Source organism: Dendrobium catenatum, unplaced genomic scaffold, assembly GCF_001605985.2.
Source record: "Dendrobium catenatum unplaced genomic scaffold, ASM160598v2 fragScaff_scaffold_1720, whole genome shotgun sequence".
Taxonomy (NCBI): domain Eukaryota; kingdom Viridiplantae; phylum Streptophyta; class Magnoliopsida; order Asparagales; family Orchidaceae; genus Dendrobium; species Dendrobium catenatum.
Window position 1 is genome coordinate 674,809 of NW_021320182.1, and position 17,298 is coordinate 692,106.

At 34.6% G+C, this 17,298-nt stretch overlaps 1 protein-coding gene across 2 annotated transcripts in view; it reads right to left on the minus strand.

Annotated features, from left to right (window-relative positions):
- The window catches only part of LOC110097906 (putative threonine aspartase), a 53,325-nt gene extending 37,498 nt beyond the window's left edge, over positions 1-15,827 (minus strand). The window contains exons 1-7 of one of the 2 annotated variants that reach the window (XM_020824547.2): positions 15,606-15,827; positions 13,455-13,505; positions 11,285-11,405; positions 11,055-11,139; positions 6,095-6,176; positions 5,773-5,911; positions 5,153-5,289 (exon numbers count right to left, since the gene is read on the minus strand). In XM_020824547.2, the coding sequence (XP_020680206.1) occupies positions 5,153-5,289; positions 5,773-5,911; positions 6,095-6,176; positions 11,055-11,139; positions 11,285-11,405; positions 13,455-13,505; positions 15,606-15,746 (756 nt within the window). In that variant the 5' untranslated portion in view covers positions 15,747-15,827. Of the gene's footprint in view, positions 1-5,152; positions 5,326-5,772; positions 5,912-6,094; positions 6,177-11,054; positions 11,140-11,284; positions 11,406-13,454; positions 13,506-15,605 lie in introns of both variants that reach the window. The other variant, XM_020824546.2, reaches the window with a different exon arrangement.
- Between the last annotated feature and the right edge of the window lie 1,471 nt (positions 15,828-17,298).

Below are 17,298 nucleotides of genomic sequence, written 5' to 3' on the forward strand. Positions count from 1 at the left end.
CCAGCTCCCCTTAAATAGTATATACTGAGGGCGGCTAAATAGAATCAATTATACACTGAATACAGGTTCGGAAAGTGGCAATGCTTGCCTTGAAAAGCCGCGCAATAAACTGAACAGTCAGAGCATTTGGGGCGGGGAGGGAAAGTCTGAGGTGAGCATTTTATTTTCCCACTTATATACTGCTTGGTGGGTATTTGTGAGAAGGGATTAACCATCAGGAGGTCGATTATGTAATTTTTCCTTTCAATGGATGTAATAATTATATAATGTTAAGATTGTGAAAAAATGCAACTTTGGTTGGAATATATCCATGTGAGCCAACTCAGAAATTTTCAAGAAGAAGAGCATCACTAACAGCGGAGATGTCTTCCCAAGGTTTGAAGGATAAGAGTTGGATTGGCTCTTACCATAGCAAAGAGAAAAGGCACATAGCCGCCTGGCTGGGGGAAAATTGTCTCTTCGTTTGGATATCCAAGCCACGACGGACCGAAGGAGTTAAGGAAGGAGATTTCCAAGCAAGAGGAAATCCAATGGGGTACCTGGAGGAGAGTTCCAAAGGAGTCCAAGGAGAGAGTTCCGAGGGTCCAAGAGAAGAAAGACACCGCAGAAACTGAAGACCAGATATCCCACTCAAAGTCATTTGCGTCGTTCATAGGCTTAGAATCCGGGTGTTGGCAGTGGCTAGCCCGCCATCTTTACTTTCGGCATATCGGTGTTGTTTCCTAAATAAGTACTGGCGAATAACTCTGACTAGGTTACTATTAGTTGATTATTTTTGAATTTGATAAAATTGTTATTTATCTGTAACTAAGATTAGTACTTGATGTGCCGTCACGTTAGAAATTGTGTGTGTGTCGATTTTAATGCCTCTTTTCTCTAGGTTTCTTGTCTGCATTGCCGATTTTATTGGCGGATTTTTCCCCTCCGCCCCCAACGCGCGTATATGGAATTATGCAAGAGTATTATGTCGAAGGTTAAATCTCTTCGAAGTATTTAGATAAAATAAGAATAGTTTTACACAATATATCCCTAAAAATTTAAATATTTAAGTAATATTTTAAGATAATTTAGCAAATTAAACCAACACTCTAGGGGAACTGGCCGGCAGAATCAGTCTCGGGTCACCATGCATAGTTACAATTGCATTGTGCATTCTTCTTTCCTTGTTATAAGACATCTCCCTGCCTGCGGGTAGAGTCCGGATAATCTGACCTATGAGGATGAAGTGTCGGACCTAGGGAGACCCAGTCTTTTCTAAAAATTTATTTTCTATAAGCCTGTTTTTAAAATTCTATAGCATTCATGAGCTGACATTTCAACTAACATGCATTGCATTAGAAACCAATTTAATTAAAATTTAATTGCATTAGCTAGAAGCATCTGACCCACATAAGTTCAGGACCACTTAGGAAATTCTCTAGATGTCATTCTTATTTCCAAAGAACTGTACCTCCCACCCATCTTTCATAATTGACTTGATAGCATGGTTTTAAAGCGACTAGGTGGTTAGCTGGCTCCCCCAATCCAGGCTGGGGTAAGTCCAGATTTTGCACTGCATTAGCTAGGACACGGGTCTTAGTGTTTCGTAGAGCACTAAGCCCAACCTAGATTTAGGATTCGAGGCTACTACATTCGGTTTCGTAGTATGCCTTAAATAGTATGTAGGTCTCTTCTTTTCAGGGACTATAAATCATACTTATCCGCGTCACAGGATGACGTCATCTCCATCCTTCTCTCGCGTATGTGATTGATAGCCTGATTTTTCTTTCTCCAGTCCTTCGGACCTTTCTTCCCTTTAAGTAGGATTTCCTAGTCTATACCCTCGTGCCGATCCTACTTTAGGAGGGGATAACATATAATCCTTAATCGAGAGTTTTCTCAGGCTCCGGTCTGGGATGTAATTAACCACGGGGGCTTGCGCCCGTGGGAAACTCGGTCCCACATCTACTAAACCCCATTCGAGCTCTTGCGGGTGGGGGAAACCCGTGACTAGGTCGTGTATATTACTACCCATCGGGGTGTGTTGGTGAAAGCCTCTATCCTCAATGGTTAGTCGTATGCACGATCCAATCTGTCCCTTCCAATCGACCCGTTCGCGCAGTGCTCTTTCGGAGGTCCACACCTCCCGACATCAAGGGAGGTTGGGATGCACTTATCTTTGGTTCTTCCCAGTCGAATCTAAGATACGATGGCGTGAGGACTCAATTTAAGCTCTTCTCGGCCGGATCTAAGATACAATAGTGTGAGGTCTTCGATTCAAGTATTCTTAGCCAGATCTATAATACAACGTCGCTGGTCTTCGACACCTATTTTTTAAGAAAACCGTGAAGAAAGAAATTTATACCTTTAATGTACGATGATCAACAACGACGACAAGAATTTGGTTATTTAAAGACCCCTTTTTTAATTTTGAAAAATAAATGAATAAATAAAATATATGACTAGGTGGAATGGGGCTGGGGCTTTTGTGCTCGGTCAGATTGAATAGAAAGAAGAAGGGAGAGGAGGCTTCAACTTGGGCTTCATGAGTCAGGGCTAAGGGAGACGGATCGCGTGGATTGGATACGGGAGGAGATCGGGACAAATCACGAGTATCTCGGGTCGGACAGGTCGCGAGATGCGGTCAGGCGAGCCACACGCAAAGCGAAAGCAGGATCAAAGTCACAATTGGGCGCGGGGTGCGAGTTGGAGTCGCTAGAGAAGATGCGGGTCAGGCGTGAGGTCGGAAGTGTGCTTGGGTCTGAGGTCGTGAGCAAGAGCAAGCCTCGCAGGAGTGTTCACGCGGTTGTGGAAAGGCGGGTCACACGTGGAGTTCGTGCAACGGAGTTAGCCAGCCGGCTTCCTTGCATGCGGTAGAGGGAAACGAGGCGCAGGCACGGGGAGAAAGAATGAGGATTAGCGGCCGTATGTGAGAGTATCAAATGAATTAAGACAGACAAACGATTTGTCTGAGGGGTTTTGTATCATGGGAGTGGGAGTTACTTAAGGAGTGTTGCATCATTTGAGCGACTTGGTGTATCGCTTGAGGGTGATTATGCGTGAGGTGGCTTGAGTGGGGCCAGCTGCCGACTTGTGGTCAACAAATTCCCTCTACATAATCAACCCTATTCTTTTTAATAATTTGCATGCTACGTCATACCTCACTAAAAATGGCTTAGCAAGCAAGCAATTTGTGGACTAGACATAAAATTTTAAAATCAATTTCCAAGAACATGATTAGTAAAAGAACAAAAAATAGACATTGTGCAACAATTTATTTTCTTTATATTCTACTTGTAATCATTCACATTGCCCCATGTGGTTCAAAAAGGGTATGATATTCCCGTTGATATTAATACAAATTCTTTGAATGGTTTTGATTTGAAACAAATGGATACGTAGTCAACCATTACATCATTGGTGACAACAATTGGCCTACTGGAACCTCCTAGCCAAAAAGTAAGACCAATACTAAACATTCAGGTCACTAAGTATGATCCAGGTTGAAATCTTTTGATTGATCTTTGCCATTGAGAAAACTCTCTATTTTAGTGGATACCATAATTTCTGACACTAATATTTTTGGATAATTCTTATATTCTAACTAAAACAACTCTACTTCACCTTGGTTTGCCTCCACCAAACAACATAAATTTTAGGCTTCTCCCTTTCAAAATAGGGCATCTATTAACAAGCATTAGCACTTCTTAAGTTAAAACATATATTAAACAATCATGTAACAATGTTTTGATCATTTCTTATGCAAAGGTTGGTTTAAACCTTATTTGTCATAGTTCAAAAAACACTAAGGCGCTAAGCCACTTACTGCTTAATATAAATCTGTAAGTCTTTATTCATTGAAAATACAAATCATGTGTATTGATATTGTATTAGCAGTTAAAAGTCATCATTTTTATTTTCCTAGTTTATTTTCTTGCAAAGCATGCCTATGATGATGATCCAATTGAGAATGAGATATATTCTTGAAGGTTTTAATTAATTTAATAGATTTGGTTATTGTTATTAGAGTTTAGATTCAGCTCTCACCAGATTCTCTAATTCAGCACTTATAATTCCATAATCGTACTGGGCCATTGTTTTAATAAATTTCTATTGATGCAATATTTTTTCTGCTGATTATTATTGTTGTGCAGCTTTTCACTTTCCAATTTACTTTTGTTTTTGGTGAACTGCTAAGTCGGTTGGTTGAGGTTTTCGTTATGCAAAACATGCATAAGTTGTGGTTTGCCTTTGCAGTTGATTTGCAATTGATGGCCTTTTATTGAGGTATTTTAATAAAGTTAATAAACAACTGTTTGTTCCTTCTCTGTGGGTTTCCCATTGTAGGCTTGTAGCTCTAATCTCTTTTGTGTTACCTTGCAATTTGATTACAATAATTGGTAATCAACTATTTTAGTCAGCTACTTCATTTTCATATTCACTTGTTTGTGTTACTATAATAGGTGTTCAACTATTGTTCTATTTGGAAAAATATTGTTTTGCTAAAATTCATGTTATAAGGATATTGTTCTAGCTACAATACTAGATTCTTAAATTGAAACTTACAATTTTAGGCCAGGCCTAAGAGGATTATGAGAAGTTATTGATTTTGGGCCTTTTTTTAGTTATAAAAAGGACCCCTAAGCACATAGAATTCATTAAAAAGTTGAACAAAATTAATTTTTTCCCTTAATTATTGTGTACATTGTTGAATGTGGATTCTTCAACTATTTTTTTAAATTTGTCATTTTTTCTTTGTCATTTCTTGTAAATTAATTTGTGATTAATTTATATCCATGATTGAGATCTTGTCAACCTCATAGACATTGATTTAATTTTATGGTGTGAATCTTATATGATGTAGAATTTTCTATTTATTCTCAGAACTTTTGTAGAATTTCAGATTTCGGTGACTTCTATATTATATTTTTTAACAAATTAAGAGTTTTTCTAATTTCACATCAAAAGATACTAATTTTTTCCAAAATTACAATTTACAATTTTTTGTGTGTTTCTTCAAGCATCACGTCCTAAATTTGCATTAATGACCTACACCCTAACTACATTTTCATCTCCACGCAAAAAAAAAAAAGACTATTAAATTCCTAAAAAATAATAACTTAAACAAAAAAAAAAAACAGAAAGTAACAAAATAGACGCAACAAATCATCACCTTCAAAGCAATACCTCCACTTGATGCTCCTGATGCTACATGCCCAAGAGCATCAACGCAAACAACTCCCACTGTATCAGCAATATAATCTTCATCAGCCTTATACTTTGAATGTGGTTCTGCATCCGTATCTCCAGCTTCTCTTCCAAGATCAAAAGATTGATCATCAATCACTAACACGAAGATGAGCAATATCATGGTCAATCAATGATATTGTAAGATGCATCCAGTTTCTTCTCCTTTTGAGCTTGAAACCCCATATGAATCATGGTTATAAACCATATCAGGCAACTATAGACATAATGCACTAATTTAGCCAAAAATATAACGATCTCCTCCTTTTTTTAGATATTTTTAAAATTCTTCTCTCGAAAAGCAGATAAATATTATGTTTGTTAATCATAATCTATTATCGTGGCCTTATCTCTCTAGCCAAATGTTTCTTTCTAATTGATTAGTGCACAAATTATTAACAAGAAACTTTGTCGGTTGCAATTATATGTATTTATTTACAATCAATCTCACAAAGTGCCCATAAATGCATGATGCAAAGCAATATCTTGACAAAGACTACAATTAAACCAGTTACATCAAACATGGATGAGAGAACCATATACCACCTGATCCTGGAGGCAGAAATCCATTCATCTTAGAATCATTTGTAGATTGTAGGAAATTTGGCTCATCCTGCTTCTTAGCATCAGCAAGCATAGATTTGTACCTTAACCATTGTCCTCTGGACCTCTCTGTTATCAGCCACTGTTATCAATCAAAGGTAGGCAAGGGTCAATAAAGCAAACCCAAAATAAATGTGAATCGCAGACATTAAATTTCAAATAACAGAGCATCCCGAGTAGAATCAAAGTTAATCATATTCACAAAAAGAAAAAGTGTGAGATAGATGAACCCATTAATTCCAAATGGAATATAGAAATAAGATACCCGTTCAGCTTCTGAAATAGTTCCTGGCAACGGAACTCCCTTGGACTTCCCCCATTTGCGGGCACCTTCACCTACTAAGAACCTGAACAGACCGTAGAAAAAAATTTTTTTTAGTGATCGATTGGGCAAAACTCCAACAAATGTAATTAATAATAAAGTTTCGATCTGATACTGAATCTCCAAATAGGTGGCAAAAGATAACATGGACAAGATGGATGCATTCCCTCATAAGTTTCCTACTTGAAAAACTGGATATTTTCTAATTTATCAGAAAAATAGCATTACTAGTTCCATAACATGTAATAAATTGCATTTTATTGCTGATAATTACTATTTTCTGAAAAAACTTTTTTAAGTTATAGTGGCGATTCAACATTATAATACATTTCGAAGACAATAGGTATAAAATGGAAATCCATACATTAAAAAAATGGCTCGTGGACGGTGGACAGCAATATAACGCTTTTCTCTAAATTAATAACAATACAAAGGACCAAGTTCTTTTACTTTTGGGCCCTTTAACAAATAAAGGCATGCCTTTTGTAGGTACACATATTTGATCTTCATCATCAATCTTTCATAAAATGGCAGCTCACTTGTACCATTAACAAAATAAATCTCCGCACTCCAAGGTTATAATTTAGAGAAATCCAATTATGTTGCTGTGTAATTTAAAATGCTTTGTAGACCTATATGGTTAAATAATAACAGTGGGTAATCCTATCAATGATTCTTCTTAACAAAGCTCTCATGCTAGGGTTGATACAATCGATATAACTTCCCTCTAGTTTGCAGACCCATCAAGAGAGAAGATTTCATATTTACTTACTAAACCATTTTAGCAAATTATAAATTGGCATATACTACAAAAGATGTCATTTACCTTTTAGTTTGAAACCATTAGACTTCCCAAACGGATTAAAGGACAACTATGTTGAAGTTGAAATTTAACAATTGAGTGCAGAAATCATTCTCCAGCGTAAGTAAATAACGTCGCATTCCTTCTGTTAAATGATTCACCTAGACCATTAACAGAAACTCTCTTAATATAATTTTCTTTGCTTTCATCCCCATATAGCCTCTGCAAGGTTGAATACTTCTATTATTTGTCATCCTTGGGTCATTTCATTTAAAGATTTCAGCTAACCGATGCTTTCATCCTAATGCATACCATTAAGGAAAAGGCATATGGTTTTGTTTGACATTTGCAGATGAAAAATGTTTGGCTATATATTTAACTGAAATTAGCATATCTAAATTAATTTCATTTCTTCACTATTTGCTTTTAGGCCCACACCTCCTTGAATGAGACCTATACTGCTTATAGTTCAGAAACACCATCCATTTCTTGCCATTTTTTTTCATATATCCTTTATAATGTACTATGCATTTTAAGTCCAGGCAGGAAAATACCATTGTAGCAAGAAAATTCTTCTGTCATTAGACTCGTGTACAAAAGGACATCATTTTTCAAGCAAATGGCTTACATAAAAATCCATGCAAGTTCTATGCAAATTTTCATTTAAGAGGATTAAAGACTAAAGCTACAAGTTTTCATCCAACCCAGATAAACATGGCACTAAGTGACAAGTGGGGCTCCCATCAATATCTCCATTGATTTTAATACTTATACTAGCAACTTCACAGAAACCATTACTAAGGCATTCAGGGTGGAAAATTCCATTAATGTTCATACTAAAACATATGCAAGCGTGCTACACATTACACATTATTCGTTGAACAGGACTTTAACCTACTCCCAAAATACTACTTTATAATACTTTTTAATTTTCCATGATTTTCTATCACCATTGTCCAAATCCTTGTTATTTATAATTTTCATCTGACTTTACTCCAATTATTTAGGGTTTACTTTGCAAATTCTCTTATCTTCTCTATTCACTACCATCGACTATTAAATGTGGTAAGAGCTTTAGCTATTAACATCCTTGTCATAACTTGTAAGTTAAATTTTGCCAACTTTATCTTCTTATGCCCATCACACGATTTTATCTACTCCTCATATTGTTAAATCTTCTGCTAACCTCCAACATGCCCAAATCACAAAAGTATATGCTTTCTACAACCTTGTTCATCATATGCGTTACTACTATTGCTCTCTAACAAAAACATTATGAACACTCACGTTAACTTTACCAATCTATCCAAACAGTCCCACTTATGTCATATTTAGCTTCATTGTTATTGATCTTTTTGTTGATTAACACTTGGATCCGTACAACATCATATCTTATCACCATTTTATAAAACTTACAATGTATAGGTGATATTCTTTTATCACATCTTCACTATTTTAACAAACTAGCTTTAATTCTACATATTGCATCCTACTTCTTTGTATAGTAGAGCCAAGATATACAAGCCCTCTAATATAATTGAATGATTATTAATTCCACTTTCACATAAATTGTTGAACAAGAAGTTAGCTTTTGCACCTGTTAAACTAATCATATCATCTTCTAAATTTATCCATATTTTAACTTTTCATTTATATTGATAACAATATTTTCAATCATAAATGTCATCTGTTAATAGTAAACTCCGAGGTCGCTTATTTTGATTATCTATTGTAAGCATATCCATGACCAAGACAAAATAATATGAGCGCTATTATTGTTGTGAACCTACTGATATCATGATTTGCTATAAGTTTTTTTTTTTAAATGTTTCACACATTCTCATATATTTACAATGATATCAGTTGATTTTTTCTTAGCATGTGTCTTAAACAAAGTCAATAGGCTCAACAGCACATTGAAACATTGGAAGTAGACAATCAAATTGTTAGAATTCAAAGAATTTGAGAAGGGTAAAAATATATTCTAATTATTATATAAATTTATCCCTATTTATAATCTATACAAGATGTCTTAATAAAGAAATAAATAACTTCTAATTGATACATAATTGCCTCAATATAATCCTTCCTAATTCAGCTACCCAAATATAGAAGGATATTGGCGTGATCCAAGTGAGCCTCCCACGGATACTCATCCTAACCGTGGGATCAAATGCCAAGGGATGACTGAGATTTTGACACTCCCCCTCAAGCTGGAGACCAGCTTGCAATTACTCGCTCAGAGGTAGAGCTGCACTGGTTATGGATAGGATATCAACCACCAGAGAAAGCCGGCAATGAAGGCCGATTGTGGAAACTAGTATTCCTCAACATTCTGGCAATGAAGGCCGATGATAGGAACATGTATTTTTTTTCATAATTCCGGCAATAAAAGCCGGGGAGAATGACTAATATTTCTCCAAATTCTGGCAATGAAGGCCACAACCACAAAACAGAGGGCATGAGCGGTTTGGACTTACTCGACTCTCGTTCAATGTCCTACGGCAATGAAGGCCGCTTGCACGAAATAGAGGGCATGAGCTGTTTGGACCGCACGACTCCAACGACAATGAAGGCCGCTTTCTCCTCTCTGCTTTCTTTGATTCGTATATCCCAGGCGATTCCGACAATGAAGGCCGGTAAAAGAATCAATATTCTTCAAAGGTTCAATAATTTTTGATAGTAAGGAAGACTATCTATTGGATTTTGGACAGTAATGAAGGCTTCCAAAATAAGATCCCTTTGATCTTAAGTTACGACAATAAAGGCCGATTTTATATCAGTAATGAAGGCTGGTTTTTGTTTTTACTTATTAAGGCTTTCTCGGTTTATTAAACCGAACCGGTCCAGCCTTGATTTTAAGGCTCGGATCGGGGCAAGCTAGGCACGGGCAAGGTTCCGTCCCTTTAGTCACAAGAGCAAGTCCATGTGAGTGAGCCTCCAGACGAAGCTTCCGATTTCGATTGATTCCTCCAGACGAGGTTTCTGTATGTGCGAATCTTGCGTGCGAGCCTTCAGAATGGCAGAAGGCGGTGTCTGTCTCCCAAGTCACATGCAGGCGTGCCGATCATGAGCTTGGTCCTGCGAGTCGCGGTGGCTTCCTCCAACGAGTCGGATAGGTGGCTTCGTCCAGCGAGTCACAGGTGTCTGGCGATCGGATCGGGCTTTCGATCGGCTTCGTCTTCCGCACGGACGGTTCTAAACGGGTACGACACTTCTGCTCCTTCCGTCCTTCGTCTCCTTCGTGGATGTTCGTCAAGGCTCCTTCGACGATAGTTCTGACGGAGTCGAGGCTTCCGTCTGCGGTAGCAATTGGCAGAATCGACACTTCCGTCTGGCAGAACCGGCGGCCTCTTACAGCGTCAGATGATTGGATCGTTCGGCAATGAAGGCCTCTCGATCAGCTCTGATACCATGTTAGAATTCATAGAATTTGAGAAGGGTAAAAATACCTTCTAATTATTATATAAAATTATCCCTATTTATAATCTATACAAGAGGTCTTAATAAAGAAATAAATAACTTCTAATTGATACATAATTGCCTCAATATAATCCTTCCTAATTCAGTTACCCAACTATAGAAGGATATTGGCGTGATCCAAGTGAGCCTCCCACGGATTCTCATCCTGACCGTGGGATCAAATGCCAAGGGATGACTGAGATTTTGACACAAACTTACATGGCAGATGCATAAGTAGGATGAGAATGCTTCAAAGTTCAAACTCTATGTTATTATGTCAAAACATGTAATAGATCTTTGAACCTATTCAAGGAATTTATATATGGAGTTCTCAATTCCCTTTCTGCATTCTATGTCATGCCTGATGAATGAACCTTATTTTCTCTATACACAATGGCATATAAAATTTGTTAAAAAAAACATAGCATACCAGAGGCTTTTGTTACTAATGTTTAACAACATAAAAGTAGGAGCTGGTGTCAACACACAAATATGTTCTCTCTCCTTATTGAATTTTTGCTTCTCTTTTCTTTTTCCTCATGGATCAACAAAAACATAACAAATAGGATTCAAGAAAGTTAGAGATAATATCATTACATACTCTCTGAAACATTATGGTTATGATAATGCAAGAATTACATTGGAGGTATGCGACCAAGTAGTGTAGACCCCATTATCTGTTCTCTAGCCAAGCAAGCAGCAATCTTTATGGCATTCTGAACACCTGATCTACAAAAAGAGTTTAGTCAGTAATTTAAAAAAAAATCTTCTTACCATTGTACAAAATATGACAATGACACTAGACTGTATCAAATAATCTTCATCATTAGTTAAATCATTGAAAACACTTCCAATTTGTTAAGAGGTACCTGGAACAGCTCCTACAGCACCATAGACTCCAGAATAACCATCCATGATACTGGCATCACATTCTACATGACCAAGCTCTGTCAGGTTTGAGCCTCGACCTGCATTTGTGATTGGATCATCCTATAGCAAAGAAACGACATTTTCAACAATTACTATAATATTAGCAGCAGTAACATCTATATAAATATAGCAAGAAAATGCTTATAAAAAGAGGAATTTAGCAAGCAATTATGTAAGTTCGAAGATACATTGATTTTTGAATAACAATATAAAATTTTGATGGAGGTGCATGTTTGCAGATCACGAAGCAGTAATGTGCATTGTATTAGCTTAAACTTATCACACATCTTGATTAGAGAAAGGTCAATTAGGTCAACTTACCTAGAGAACACTAAAAAGACTCCCAGCGCACTTGCACATGATACAAATAATCCATTTCTAATGGCCCAAATTTAATAGGATATACTCCATCCATTTTCGGTGAAAGATACGTAGAAGCTATCAAATACATGCAAAATGGATAATTGGCTACGATTCAAGGTAGTTGTGGAATGATTAAAAAGCTCTAAATTGCAAAAATACTAAACCAATTATCCACATTAAGTCTACATCATTTGTATTGGTTTTGAAGATGCCTCACATTCAGAATGAGGAAATTATTAGCATACGGGCATACGCTACTCAAAAGTAACGAATCTAACATAAGAGACAATGGCTAAAATGAGTGAAAGATTAGCATAATGGAGAAATTAATTAGAAGAAAATAGTTTTGAGGATTAGTAGTGCAAACATAGTATATAATATATATTTTTTGGTGGATATAAATTTCATAATTTTCAATCAATATTATTAAAAAATCAAGTATCTTTGACTATGATTACTATAAGCATCATGGATCTATTAATTATATAAAAGAATAAGAAAATAGGTGGAGATGTAACTTTTATGGTTAAAGCTTAGTTAAAATAGAAAAATGACCCAAGAGTTCTACCAGTTAAGAACGTACAATGGATTTGAACGTTTATCTTAAAATTAAACTAACAAAACTACAAGTAGACTAATTATGCTATATGAATATGAGAGTTAGGTAATTAAAATGACACATATAGCAAAATTGAGTGGAAATATGAATGCTATGATAATTGGGTGCAAAAATCATGAAGAACAAAATAGCAAAAGATTAAATAAGAGAGAAAGTCAAAGTATACATCAACAAGTAATAAGGCAGTTCAAAGTTAATTTAGGTGTTTGAATATGAATAATGAAGCAAAGAATTGACAACAATAAGATGGGCTGTAAAATGTAGTAGAGTTAGAAAGAGAATGGGGTTACAACAAGTATAACATGCTAGAAGTTGAGCAAATCAACTAGCCCAAAATAAAGTTAACACATCATGTAAAACTAACAAAAAAGAGTGGAGAAGAAAGAGTGATAACAATTGGCCTCAAATAAAGCTAATTATGATAACAACGATAAACCAACTTTCAAAATGCAAACTTTATGATATAATGTTTTTGTTGTGGCAATTTGGTCACCTGGAAAAGCAAGAAATATATTGTTTTTTGTAAAACCTAGTGCTAAAGCTTAAGGCAAAACCATTGTTAATTCTACATGATGTGGGTAAACTCTTTTAAGAGAATTTGGTTTTCCCATCACTTGGCGTTTAATATTGTATTGAGACAATCATATCACCATCTACAATGCCAGCAATCATATTTTTCCTAATCATACTACACATATTGAAGTGGATTGTCACTTCATTTGGATGATATTTTGATCAAAAAAGTATATTCCTCGCATTTTCAATTTTAAATAAGTTGTGAATATCTTTAGATAAACTCCGAATCACCTACCTTTCACTCATTTATGTAAAAAATTGAAACTAACAGATGCATATACGCTTCAGCTTGAGGAGATGTACTGGCATATTAGGTAGATAATTATATTGGAAGATATTGGTATCATATTATGAGATAATTTTTTAAGTCATATTAATCGATATATCATTCTCCTTTATTTTTTTCCTCTTTCATTCTCCTTTAAACATATTCGATAAAGCTAAATAACATTTTCCCCTATTCAAAAGCTGCAAATGGCAAACTTTCACGCTAAGACCATATAAAAAATTTTGATAACTTGCCAAAAAGAATACAAAAAACAATCCCATACCTCCAGAACTTGAGTGGCAATTATTACAGCATCTAGACAACTGCCAGAACCCTGTATGTACAACAAAGCAATATCCTTCAGAATTAATCAAAACAAAACAAAAAAATCATAAAAATTTGTAGCTGCAAAAGATCAGAGGAGAGGTCATCAATATCATGGATATTAAGGTGTTATGGTAAAAACAAGATTTAACAAGTCAAAAAACTTTTTGCAATTAATTAAATAGTGTGCAAGGGACTTATATATAGCAAATGGTTTCTTATATGAGTGCCATGGGTGATTAAAAGCGTGCAATAATGTTATAGTTTCAAATTCTAAAACAGGCCTTGACATTCTGCCTTGAACTATAACCTTAAAAACTTTTCCATTCAACTTTTTGTAATATAACTACTTTAAGTTGCGTACATCATAAATAAATAAATAAACACAAGTATGAACAACTTTTCCACATACTTTGGCAAAGGAATTGAAAGGAGATAAACTAAATAGGAAGAATTATTTACGATACATTTAAAAACTTTAAAATCAAATCGAGATAAGTTTTCATTGAATAAATGATATTCAAACACTCTAGTTACCATAAAGTAATCACTATTTTCATTGTATAAGATAATTCTCACTATATTTATCATTCACACGTTATCAGTAATGTAAGAGGGCCACATCACATGTGCAATTCAACATCAATAACATCGTTAGATGACTGAAAACTACCACTAGCTTATTTCATTCTCATTGACTCTTGGGTATTGTACCTGAGTACACAAGGATATACCAATTTTTTTTTTTTTTTAATCAGAATGTTTTATGCATTCTTGACTCATCCTACTCATTGAAATATTTTCAATAATCCTTGAATTTTTTTTGTTCATCAGATAATTCTACCATATGGCAATCGCAATCAGACTTTCAACCCTGATATAAACAAATTACAGGTTAAAAATATTTTAGGAAAATCATATAGCAATCACAATCAAACTTTCAACCCTATTATAAACAAATTACAAATTAAAAATATTTTAGGAAAACAGTCAGTCAAAGAGCAGTTCATATGGTCAAAAACAGTTGTTCCTTGGTCCAAGCACATAATATGGTGAGCATGTGAACCAAAATTATCTGAAAGCTATTGCTCGTGAATGGTTTGTTCAATCCATGTTGTACTTGCTAAGGCACAACTAAATTCATATTGAACCTGAATGACTGAATGCAACTGGTTTCCACGGGCTCCTGCAAACCTATAATGTTGAAAGGCTTTATAGTCTTCTAGGTGATGGCGGCAGTTACTGTTAACTAAAAGCATTGCATTTGATGCTTATATTGCTACTAAAATAAATCCTTGGTTTAGGCAAATCATTTTTTTTAAGAACTTGGTTCACCTTCATAGATTCTTCTTTAACGAGCTCATTGCAAGTCTGATATAAGCTAAAGGGTACAGTTCCAAAAATACATTGAAACCTATTATGAGCCTACTTTATTAAACCTAGAGTAAAAGCCGAAATTACTTTCATTGGAAATTCTAATTTTTCAGTAATAACTGAGGAAGGCAAATTCCCTAATTTTGCCCAACAATGCACACCTATCCTCGTCTACAAATGGCACCCAACATAGGCAATCATTTTTCACTTCTAACCACTCTGTCCTCGCACTAACAAAAGGACCCTTTCTTTTCTAAGAAACTCCTACATCTGCTCTTAGATTCACTGTGAAACCTTCATTAAAGTGCTTTAAAGGACCAAAAGTTAACTTTCTTGTAAGTATGGTAAGATTCTTTGTGTCGATTGCAAGTTATCAACTGCTTAAAGTTCTTTCCACTCTGCTTCATTAAATAAAGTTTTAAACTTGATCTTAGTGTGTGCATTGAGAGACGCTTGTTTTCTTTTTCTGTTATATGAGTTGCATCTTTAGAACTCAGATTTTTTATATCTTCGAATCTTCTGTAATTAACTGTAGCATTTGTTTACGATAAGAAATATAGCTTTTTCTGATTCAAATTCTCCGTGTTTTAAATTATCAGGATGAGCTGTCTAACAGCCTAGACTATGAAGTAAAAGTCAAGATAGAGGGCGATAGAAAACAAAGGAGCGTGAGTTTTAGATACAAAGCTATGTCTAAAAGCAAACAAATTTGAGGATGTTGACATCAGTGAAGTACCTTCCGAAGAACAGAAGCAGCGGATAGGCAGGCTTTCTTCATTGCTCTTCTGAAAGATTTCTCATTGGATGGAGAGTGAAAGCCAGCGCCAACGTGAACAGCGACGAAAAACCTAGGGTTTTCTCCGCCCATTCCCTCCATGGCTCCGACGCCCGAATTCGCGAGAACGTATAATTCGGGAAAAAAAATATATATATGTACGAAAATTAAAACATTACGGAGCAGTTTGGCAACTTCAGTCGGATTTAGGATTGATTTTGGGCAGTTTTTTATTATTTTTAAATAATATTCTAGAAAAGAGAAAATTAATTTTTAAAAAAATTACTGGAATACTACTTTAAAAATAGTTAAAAAATCGTTCCGAGCAAATTCTTAGTAATTCGAATTCAAATTTAATAAATTTTGAGGTTGTTAAATTCTTAAAATTATTTGGCATGATATATATTAAATTCTAGAAATTGTTTGGCAACTTAATCAAGTATTTAAGATAGTTGGTTCATTTGACAATTAAATTTAATATGTTTTGAATTTAATTTATGTGTTAATTGTGAATTATTTATGAATAACATACTTGGAAGCTTGTTTAATTAGTCAATAAATTAATTAATAATTTAATTACTAATTGTAATATTAATTATCTAATTGCTTAGATATTATTTTAATAAATATCTAAATGCTATTTATAAGAATAATTCTTTAATTATAATTTGAAAAAACTAATCATTTAATTACTATTTACAGTACTAATTATTTTTTAAATTATAAATTTTAATAACATTTCAATTACTAATTATACTTATAGTTATCTAATTAATTAATCTAACACTAATTAAGTAGTTACTTAATATTTATACTACTAATGACCTAATTAATTATTTCTTTCTTAAATCATAGTAATTAAACTAATGAAATCATCATCTAATTAAAAAATTAAGAACTAATCTTATAAGTGTGTAGGTTTTTCCTCTTTTCTTTATCATTGCTTTTGGAATGAGGTAGAGCTTTTTTGTGCAGCTTAGTTGGTTTGCATGAGGTAGAGCTTAGAATTAGTCGCTTGCAATTGCCTATCTAAAGTTTGTTTTTCCTCTTTTTGCATACTTCATTGTTGTTTTGCTTCACGTGAAGTTGAGTTTTGCAAGTATCAAAGGTTCTCTGCCTCGTTCAAAGATGTTTTTCCTGTCGGAACAGAAGTGACAACAGGAGTTTGTCGCAACGATAATAATATTTTCTCCTCTTTCGCGAGATTCTTCTACTTTAATTCGTAAAATCATGTGATATATAAATTCGTAAATCCGTCGATTGACAAGGTTTAGTAAATCCAGGATTTACTAGGAATTTGGATTTACTGCACTCTCGAAAACTATTTAGCAGGATTTATCGTAAATCAGACATAAATTCTGCTACAAATATGATACCAAAATACCCCTGCATATTGTCAACTTTAATCGGCCATGTGAGGGATAATGTAATAGCTAGTATTTTGATCCATACAAATATTTTTTTAATGAGTCGTTACAAGACAATCTTGAAAACCGTTTTGGTCATAAGAGATATACGATTGTGTTTTAATTATGATAAATTTTTCGCAATTTTTTGACAAATGCAAATCCTTAAGAAATTGTCACATATTGATACAAGTGGGGATTTTGTTAAAAAAAAAAAATTATGAATTTCATATTAAAAATTTTGATTA